The 11,059-nt window shown below is 35.9% G+C and overlaps 2 protein-coding genes across 2 annotated transcripts; one reads left to right on the forward strand and one right to left on the reverse strand.

Moving 5' to 3' along the window:
* Window positions 1–3,863: 3,863 nt before the first annotated feature.
* Window positions 3,864–8,088, reverse strand: LOC134665874 (protein dispatched). Its single transcript, XM_063522903.1, has one exon. It carries the CDS (start codon window positions 7,831–7,833, stop codon window positions 4,471–4,473), a length of 3,363 nt encoding a protein of 1,120 aa, XP_063378973.1. The 5' UTR covers window positions 7,834–8,088; the 3' UTR covers window positions 3,864–4,470.
* Window positions 8,089–8,279: 191 nt separating this feature from the next.
* Window positions 8,280–10,513, forward strand: LOC134665875 (V-type proton ATPase 21 kDa proteolipid subunit c''). The gene is made up of 2 exons (XM_063522904.1): window positions 8,280–9,069; window positions 9,243–10,513. The coding sequence occupies exon 1, from the start codon at window positions 8,429–8,431 to the stop codon at window positions 9,044–9,046; it is 618 nt and encodes a 205-aa protein (XP_063378974.1). The 5' UTR covers window positions 8,280–8,428; the 3' UTR covers window positions 9,047–9,069; window positions 9,243–10,513.
* Window positions 10,514–11,059: the final 546 nt, after the last annotated feature.

An 11,059-nucleotide genomic window follows, 5' to 3' on the forward strand; every position in this document is an offset into this window, starting at 1 on the left:
TGAAGTACGGAGCCCTAAAAATGTAGGTACCTACTATTTTCTCGAAAAAATTTCGCGCTCGCTACGCTCGCGTTTTCATTAAGTACCTATATATTATTTGTGACCCATCTGACCACATTGTAAGTTTGGAATGGTCGTCGATTCTTGTGTCCTGGTAGTATAATGCTGGGTTTCGTTTTTTTCCTTTTGAAGTACGGAACCCTAAAAATGTACTAACTATATTCTCGAAAAAATTTCGCTAACTACATTTTTTGTGACCTATCTGACCACCATCTGACTACATTGTGAGTTTGGGATCATCGTCGATTCTTGTGTATTCGTGGTATTGAATCTCACTAAATTGTTCCGATCCCATGCCAAAACTCAGGATGGATAGAGAGCTCTCGATCTCAAGCTTTTCATGACTTTCCAGCACCACAGAATGAGGGATATTAGCACGGCCTGCTGTAATACGTATCCTTACTACTGTGATCTGCAATCTGCATAGCAATGATTATCATTGATATGCAGCATTAATAGCACAGAACCTAGTGAAACGCCAGCGGTAATGTTCACACTATCGGAGCAGCTTCCATCTACTATACGGCTCATATGCGTCTACTGGACAAAAAACTAGCGATCCATTTGTATAGCATAGTCCCTCAAGCAGGGTTGGGCAAAATACTGGCTTCCACGTATTTCAAATACAAATTACAAAATACATTTTTAAAAGTATTTGAAATACCAAATACAAACTACTTTGGTGACTGGTATTTGAAATACAAAATACAAATTACAGTGTTTAAAATAATGTATTTCAAATACAAAATACTTTTAATTCTTTTTGTCTAATCGTTTAGTTTGTTTAACGAATATCCTTTCCTAAAAACGTATAGGGTCATTGCGCTTGTTTTCGTCCAGCTCTAGTTTTCATCCACTTGACGAAATTTGAATATAAACCTACATTGCTGCAAATAGTAAATTAAAAATGAAATATATTATTTGCCTATCTGTCAAGTGGTCGAAAACTAGAGCATGGACGGAAACTACTGTAATGACTCTATCCCCTGGCTGTTGACGAAAAGTTCCGCGCAGAATAACTCGCGCATGGTACATATTTGCCCTCGTACAAGTTGTACATTATATTTTAAAAAAAAACGTTCCATTTTAGGATCATAGAATTTAATAAAATGTATTTTGTAGAAATGTATTTTGAAGCTTGAAGTATTTGAAATACAAAATACATGTGAGTGCAGTATTTGAAATACCAATTACAAAATACTTTTCCAGGTAGTATTTGAAATACAAATACAAAATACTACAATGTATTTCAAATACGTATTTCAAATACGTATTTCAAATACATGTAATTGAAATACTGCCCAACCCTGCCCTCAAGCAGACTCGATGCCAGACCCGACCGAACTCCTTAGCTATATCCAGCCTGACTGCCAATGCTTAGGCGTTGGTAATGCCTCACCTTGTTTTTCAATGGCAAAAAACCCAGCCGTACCCACCATAACACCAGATCAGGCAAATATAACGAGGTCGCATCGTCATTGAGTGACAAAAACGGCCCATATACCGTCACCTTATATGCATTTTAATATGGCTATGGTTAAATTAAACGCCTCTGATAGGAAAGTAATTTAAAAAACCTATAAGCGAGGCGGATAGGGGCGGCAAAATCGGCATAGCCTACGGGCGGCAAATGTCTAAATCCGGCACTGGATCTAGCCCATGTATTCGAGTTGCGTGATTGGTTTCTGCTAAAGACGAGCTGTACCGTTTGCAGCATTCAGCAACGACGGGGCTGGACAACTAATTATTGTACCAAAAAACCAGGCAAGTGCGAGTCGAACTCGCGCACGAAGGGTTCCGTACCATAATGCAAAAAAAAAACGGTCACCCATCCAAGTACTGACCACTCCCGACGTTGCTTAACTTTGGTCAAAAATCACGTTTGTTGTATGGGAGCCCCATTTAAATCTTTACTTTATTTTATTCTGTTTTTAGTACCTATTTGTTGTTATAGCGGCAACAGAAATACATCATCTGTGAAAATTTCAACTGTCTAGCTATCACGGTTCGTGAGATACAGCCTGGTGACAGACAGACGGACGGACAGCGAAGTCTTAGTAATAGGGTCCCGTTTTACCCTTTGGGTACGGAACCCAAAAAAAAGTATGATTTCTTATAAAAATTAACATTTTATTCAATGTTTTACATTCATTTCTTATCAAACTATACACAGAGTATTAAACTAACTAAGTACAATCTTATATATTTAACAAGTATTTTTAAACCTAATACTGCCTAAAAAAGGAACATTTCCAAAAAAAATACTGGAAGAACCGATTGGAAATTAATGAAACACTACCTAATATTAATTGCATTTAAATGATGTATATACTGTAAGTAGTTTATTAATAATATTATCACTTCACATTGTATTGAGGGATTTAAAAACAATATGGTTAAACGCGCAGTTTAAAGCAGATGGCGCTATCTAAAATAAAATTAGCTTTGCTAAATAATACAAAAATAAGCTCATTGTAAAAAAAAGTACTATCGTCAATAGCGTTTTTAATTATAGTTTGGCAAGCCATTTCGTCCGTGAGTAGCAAAAGGCCGAAGGCGGTAAATTTAAAAAAGATGTAGATCCGAAGTGAAAGGTGCGAAATTCAAATTTTCTATGGGACAATTACCCTTCGTGCCTACATTTTTAAATTTTTCCGCTTTTTTCTACTGACGGAAATGACTTGACAGACTATATCATATTTATAACTTTTCAGGCGTAAATGAGATTCGTTTACCATTTGCAGAGTGATTATACATATATATATTTACTAAAGTAGGCATTCTCTTCTCTAATTATAGTAATTATAACTAATTAAATGCATTTTGTGCACAATTGGAAGGAAAAATATTTCACTTATCACCTAAATAAATAAATAAACATTATTTTGTAATATAGGTACATTCCTATACATGATATAGCAATCTATCTAGTTATATACAAGTACATTTATTTATTCTTACCACATGGTATCTTAGCGGTTTTGATATACGTAACTCTAACATTTACATAGCTCTAACATCAATTTTCTAAGAAAACTGTATATCTATAAAATATAAATCTGACAAAAATGAGAAATCTTCGATGAGTAATCATTTCTTGTTTCAAATTGACACGTATTACAATTAAAGTATTTGTGATGAAACACAGGCGGATTAGAACCTTCTGAAAATATATCCACTTGCGCGACTTTTCGTGCGTTAGTTACGCATACATGTAATATGAAAACATTACAAAAAATTAAGAAGCAAATAAATAAGGTAAATTTATGATAATTAATACCTGCAGTTAACGGTATTTTCGATGGGTGAAATAAAATAAATCAAGCTATTGGTTTTCAAGATTAATAACTACATAATTAAGATCAAAATCTTATCATATTATCGTTACATAAATTGTAACTTTTCGCACAAGCGGTTTGAGCATTTTGAATTTAATAATTTTAATAGGCAAAGAAGAATAACTAAGGGTGGTTTTCCACCTGTCCAATGTGTATTTGAGTCTCACATTTTATTTAATGAGAGAGTAAGACGCAAAGACAACCCTGGACATCTTCAAAGTCCCTAATACATAGCTGAAAAAATTAACTTGATGTACAAACTGCAACACTCCTAACTGTACATCGGTGGGCCTTATTACAAAAGGCATAAGGTCCACTGTTGTACAGTTAACAGTGTGGGCGATAGAGTCATTGTGGGTTCATCTCTCTCTTCAATCGGTCCCTCATTGCTGAGGATCGTGTGCGTCCATAACAAACAATTTTATTAAGCAACACATTTAAACGTTCAAGCTAAGCTCATTTCAATTTATATTGTCGTATATGATTTATTTATGTGATAATTATTGTCACAATAATCATTCGTACGTCTTGCATTTCGATAGTGTACAATATTTACATACCTAGCATGTATTACAGTGATAAATGATAATACTTTCAATAGATTAAGAATCAACAAGAACCCAAAAGATATAACTATTAAGTAGTTATTATTCAAAACAAACAATTAGTATATCATTAAGTAGGTAGGAAACAGCAAACACTACACAGAAATAGTTAAGCAAAAACTATACACTCATTAAAAAGACTAAATATTTTAGCCAAATAAGTAGCAATTTTAATTGTAAAGAGGCATTGTGTCTACCTATGAAACGTAGGTATTCCCTCGTTATATCGGTTTAGTAATGACGAGAATATGAAAACACTACTTCGTCTATATCATAAAACCAGGAAATGCCGCCAGCATAATTACCGCCACAGGCCTTTTTTAGCTTTCAATATTTAATCTTATTCCATTACAAAATTTACTCTTATTTGATCAACAGGTATTTACCTATATTATAATTGTAAAAAAATACTCTCAAGAGTTGCCAGTAAGTTAAGTACTTAGTTACTTATGTTTAGATAAGTACATTCAGTCATTGTCACAAGCTAAATTAGCCGTAATACTAATTTTTTTGTCAACTTTACTGTGAGCGTTGTCACAGTCGTCATGTAACACGACGGTGGTAGCGCTCCAACTGGAAGGACTGTGTGAATGTGTGAGATTTGTACGATTACTATCCGCTAAATGCTCCAATTCGTGGCTCTCTAAATTTGGAATCCCCGAACATATCGAACTTACTCGAGAAACTGTTTTTCTATCTTCAGATGGAAATTCCTTGGACGAATTACGACCGACTATACACAATAAAGAACACAGAAAGAACGTTGCATAGAACCAACTAACAGACATAATCAAAGCTAAGAAACATCCGATTTGGGAGTAAGGTAGCAAATTCGATCTTAGCAAAAATATTCCCGCGAATCCCGTAGTGAGTGCAGCGGCTGCAGTTGGTCCAGCTGATGTTGATAATGCAGTTTTAACCCTTGAAGTTTTGATGCCGTTAGCGTTAGTGTAACTGAGGGCATAGTGAAGACTGAAGTCTACAGCAAGTCCTGCCGAGGTCGATATCGCAACACTCTCCAAAATATTTAATTTCCACCCGCTGAGTACTAGAAAAGCTATCGTAACTGTAGAAGAAAATACCATTGCTGCTAGTGCACACGCGCTTACAACGAAACTCAAAGTTGCTGGAATCAGTACCACAAAACCTAAACCAGCTGATATCAATAGAGCCATCACTGTGCCGCTGGCCAAAGTGCGTTGGAGATCAAAAAATTGTAAATCAGATATAAACCAACCACCCTTCATACCCCGAGGTGCCGATTTCAATTCATTCTCAGTCCAGTTCTCAACATCCGAAAAGAATTTGTTCATTGCTAAATACGACATAGAATATGGGACCACACTTTCAAAATCAACGACTATAGACGCTATTTTCGGGGGTCTGGCACTTCGGAGAAATTTGGGACCAGCCACACCAGGCATGAACAATTCTCGGGAGGTCTGGTATAATGACTCCGTGGCTAGTATGATGCAACGTTCAAATACTTTTTTCTTGTAGGGGAAACGGGAAACTTCACAACAAGGCTTCCTATCAATTTTTTCTGTACTATCATAACATCGTCTATTCATAAATATGTTCTTAAAGTTCTCAATAAAACAGTTTGGTAGAAGGAAGCCCGGCGTATGTTGATAAAACGGTTGGGCTTTGATTCTTGTACAAAACTCTAGTAACCAAATTTGCGACTTTGGCTCTGATATCGAAAAAGTATCATCAAAAATTAAACTGCCTCTAGAATTGGGATCCATGTGGTTTCCATTGTCTATAGCTTTTACGCCCCATATCCATCTGAGAGGCATATTACTGCCAGTTCCTATATCCTTACCAAGTCTTTCAAAAAGGAACTTGTCACTGTACCTCATATCATACTGTTCAAACGGATGCGATGTTTGAAATAGTTGGAACTGTCTAGAGTCAGGAAGTTGAAGACCTGGAGAGTAAAACACTACAACAATGCTGTAAATCCCTAAACCACCTAGCCCCAATACAAAAACGATGTGGAACTTTGTTACACATGTGATAATAAATCTATTCAACACTATTCTAGCATCATCCCAAATCTCATTAAAGGATTTTTTCAGCACCTCTACAAATTTTACATTATTTTGGCACAATTTAACATCCAATATAAATACTGATACGGGTAACCAGGTTATCATTAGTAAAAAGTTGACTAGAACAGCTGTTCCAGCAAATATGCTGAAGCAGTTAATAGCAGGTATGTAACTTACGTAAGATGCGTAAAATGCTACAGCAGTCGTCAAGGTTGTTATGAACATTGTCATAACAGAATGTTTAAGAGTTTCTTCAAGTATTTGCACAAGTATAGTCTCGCCTGCACTTGATACATTCTTTATATCCCCCATATCCCCTAACCCACTATCCCGACTAGCCACATTATCTCTGATAAGTTGTTTACTGACCATTTTCCACACCTTAACATAAAGAAATGCATCATCAGCTCCAATTCCTATCACAACAACTATTACTAATAAATTCATAAATGGGAAAAACTCTAAATTGAACACATATACATACAAGAAGTATGACACACCAAGAGAATATGTAATAGCGGTAAACAACATAAGTGTCAACATTACAGACTTTGTGTAAATCCAAACACATAAAAACACAAACACAGCTCCTAAGCCAACTAACCAAGTGTCCTCAATAACCCATATGTCAAATAATGCATTCTTGAGCCCAAAATCCATTGCAGGTATAAAAAGATTATCATAAGACATATTTGAACTTTGTAATTTTTTATAGTATGGTAATACTGTGCTACTACTTGGCAGTGGTAAGAAGACCATTACATTTTTAACATGCCTTTGAGAAAGGTCAGGCGGAGCAAATGCATTAGAATCTATTAAGTAGAACAACATGTTGTATATTGCATCATACTGGGAACAATATTTTGGTACCTTACATCTGTTGAACTCACATGAAGCCATCAATGAAAAATTGTGAAAATAGACTGCACATTTTTCTAAAATCACAGAAGTTTTGTCAACATCTTCTTTAGTCAAATTCTCACATGATTGTTTGCCAGAGATTAAAGCTATATAGTTTGGAACACTCCATACCGGACAGCAGAGGTCTTCACCGTTGAAAGGCCTTTGACACAAATTGAAATATTCCACAGCTCCTAGTTCCACGAGATCCAATTGCCAGTAACACATTTTTTGAACATTCTCAAATGTGAGTAAGGATGAATTATCAGTGCTTTCTATAACAAAATGTGCATAATTTGATAGTGGTGCTCCGCAACTTCCAAAAGCATAGTTTCTGTGGATTGGTGTATCAGGCTCACGCTGCATCTTCTTGAGTGAAACCCATTGTTTTCGTACATGCTCCTTCAAGAAAAAATCATTTTCCCCTTCAAAAGTTACATTCCCATATCCCCAGTGCACATGATCAGAAGAGAAATTAGATTCAGGTGAATTATACCTAATTTTTGTACTGCTTGTGCTGTTTGATATTTCTTTTCTTGTCCGGAGTTTCTTCTTAGAGGGATTTCTCTTTGTTTGTGGTTTACTTTGGGTTGTTCTGTTATAGTAGGTAAAATTTATGCGAATTTGATCTTTAATTTCTTGGGGGTCGACGGCGAGCCGCCGGGACGGCCGTGTCTCGTCGTTGAGGTTTTCCCACGCGATGAAACGGTGGGCTAACGTTGTTCCGCGAGTCTCGAACCCTGTGAGAGGGTCGGAGAATGACGGTAGTTTGTGGCATACTAACGGGATTACCGTAAGGATAGTAGAAATCACACTACTTAAAAATAGAAACAGGTAGGAGTGGCGAACAATAGACCGTGCGTAAGCGGACCACATCGTGATGACTTTTCAGGCTTCATAGTTTTTTTCCTACTCCATTTCCTAACGTTAGTGCAACTCATGACCAATAAACTAAGGCCGACTGACACAGTTTACACAATAATTATCGTCACATCTTGATCAGGGAAATCCAAATAAATATTTTAACAGAGGTTGAACGAAATGCCTCAACAATCACATCACAGGAATCACAATCAATCACCAACACAATCTACAAATCCAACACAAACATAAATTCGCGGAATATTCGGCACACAACAGCACACAAGCAAACATAGATATAGTACCATAGATTATAACAATACAAACGTCATAATGGTCATAACCATAAACCTAAACTAGCCCCTTTTCTAAAGTAGCTTTTGCACGACCGGACAACCACCGGACGACTTGCTCTTGTTACTGATTGCAGCCCTTTGAATCACAAGAATTTAATTAACATCTAGCAACACTCTTGTTGTCTCTGACATCTTGTGATCACAAGACTTCTATCCTCTAGTTTTCTGTCAAGGCAAAAATTGGGCGAGAAAAAGCCGTCCCTGCAGGGATTCGTGTGTAAAATAGCTCCAATTTAGTGCAACACAACATCAAGATGAGGTACTTCTTAACTTATTTGGCTGGGCTCATAATAGTCCTTGTGATTCCCATTTTCTCCATGTACTATTTATTGAACGGAAAGGGTGAGCAAATCAGCTTTGGATGGTTCCTGGAGAATACGTCGCCCTACATGTGGGCGACGTTGGGCATAGCCTTCGCCGTGTCACTGTCCGTGGTCGGCGCTGCGGCGGGTATCCACACCGTTGGCGTGAGCATAGTCGGTGGAGGTGTTAAGGCGCCCAGAATCAAGACCAAGAACTTGATCTCCGTTATCTTCTGCGAGGCCGTGGCTATCTACGGACTGATCACTGCCATCGTGCTATCTGGTATGCTGGAAAAATACCCTGAACCCTTGACAGACTTCACTATCAAGAGTCAAAACTACATGGCTGGCTATGTAATGTTTGGAGCTGGATTGGCTGTGGGCCTTGTAAACTTATTCTGTGGTATTGCTGTGGGAATTGTTGGATCTGGAGCGGCTCTCTCTGACGCAGCCAACGCCGCACTTTTTGTGAAGATCCTTATTGTTGAAATCTTTGGATCAGCCATTGGTCTATTTGGGCTCATTGTTGGTATTTACATGACATCAAAAGTCAAAATGGGTGCTGCTTAAGAAAAGAGAACTTAAAATTAAGTGTGAGTACTAATATACTTTTAACTATTGTAATCCTGTTTGCTATTATTATAGTGTGAAACTGGTTTGAAGCACAATTAAACTTAAAAATGTAAGCTCGCCTAGTCTGCAAAAATCTATTAGATACTAATTAGTATAAGACACAATTTTGACTATGGTTTTATTTTATTTTCAGTATGCAACAGCACTGGATCGCCTGTAAAACCAAGTGTGAGACACAAACAGTGCTGAGAAAAGTATCCAATCAATGGTAAATTATTCAGTATAGCTTGAATTCAATACTACCGCAGTGTTACTTGTATTACTACGACCTAACTACTTTGATGTGTTATGTGATGTTTAAACTTGTTAAATAGATAACTTCATATTTGTAAAAGATACATGACCTTGGCACTTCTACAAGATTACAATTTTGAATATAAAACCTCATCTTACTTAAGTTGTTGCATTTAGTGCCAAGGATTCAGGTATCTGCCAGACCATTTTATTTGTGGATAGAATCAGTATTTAGTTGGAGTGTTTTTTGACAATTTAACAGTAAACTGAGTAACTAAGCTGACTCTTAGGGGTTATAGTGACTGGATTCACATTGAATTAAATAATGCATGTGTCATATCAAAAATGATATCAAACTTTTATGTATAACTCAAACTATACTTTATGAACCTGTATCGATCATGGGTTATAATGATTAGTTCAGTGTGGTATCTAGTCACTGTTAAAGGCTTAACATTCCATGAACCTCGTGCAACTTGAATAAGTGTTTATTGGCCTCCCAGCAGCCACCCATACATATACTGTACATAAACTAATTGGAGTATATATCACATTAAAATTAAGGTTGTTTTCCAAGCACTTTGTTAAGATATATTAAATGTATTTTCAATATAATATATTGTACTGTATGAGATTATCACTAGATATATCAGAAGGTGTTAGAGAAGTTTCATATACCTGTTTGTCATTATCAGTAAAATGTATTTTCTTGATGTATTTATTTAAATAACATAATTGGCCTAGGCTTTATTAAACCTTTGTTTATTACGAGTCACAAAGTGGGAAAGAACCTTAATGCAAGAACTAGTTGTTTCAATGCAGTTCAATTTTATTTTATAATTTATGCAATCAAAATAATACTTCAATTGTAAATATGTTTGCTTTCCTATTTCTTGTGAACACGCTAATTTATTGTATCTACTTGTAAATTTGTATCCCTTTAAACTTAACTATAGGTGTTGAAGTTAATGCCATAGATTGTGTATGAGTATTGAAATTCAATTTTTATTGATAACTTAAGGCACAATGTCGTGTACACAGTTTTGGAATTAAAAAAATCGAAAGTATTATGTCAGTCTTAAGTAATCTACTGATGTAATTCTAAGTTAATATTTTATTTGTGCAAATGTAGATATTATGTATGTTGATGAATAAATAGATAAAAGTTGTTGTATTTCGTTTTTACTGAAAATAGACTATCCACTTTAGGTTAGCGGTTAGGTATAGGTACGTACGTGGTAAGTAGGTACACATTCTCACTTATACTTCGTTTTTTTAGCATTAGAAATTAGGTAAACAATCTTGATGTGTCTTTTAATTGAAAAACACATTTTAAAAATAAGTTACGGCAAATATGTAACAATTATGAATCTAATACGATCATTTATATTCTTCTGCTTTCATAAGTAATAGTTATTGATTTTTAAAAAGCGTTTTTCAATTAAAAGACATGCCAAGATCGCTTACCTTCTTTCAAGTTCTTTCTAATGCTAAAAAAAACGAACTATAGTCTTGAAGCAATACGACATATTCAAAATGTAAATTCTTCATCTCGTGCTATCTACCCTCAGGTTTTTTGGAAGAGATCGCTTGTAGCACTAAGACCGCTTCTTCTCACCTATTACACCTATACTTAGGTAGGTAGGTAGGTACTTTATAAGATTACGGTATAGGCCCCGTGCATGAACTATAGGGGGCAGCATAGGAGACGTCAGA

This window comes from Cydia fagiglandana, chromosome 7 (assembly GCF_963556715.1).
Source record: "Cydia fagiglandana chromosome 7, ilCydFagi1.1, whole genome shotgun sequence".
Classification (NCBI taxonomy): domain Eukaryota; kingdom Metazoa; phylum Arthropoda; class Insecta; order Lepidoptera; family Tortricidae; genus Cydia; species Cydia fagiglandana.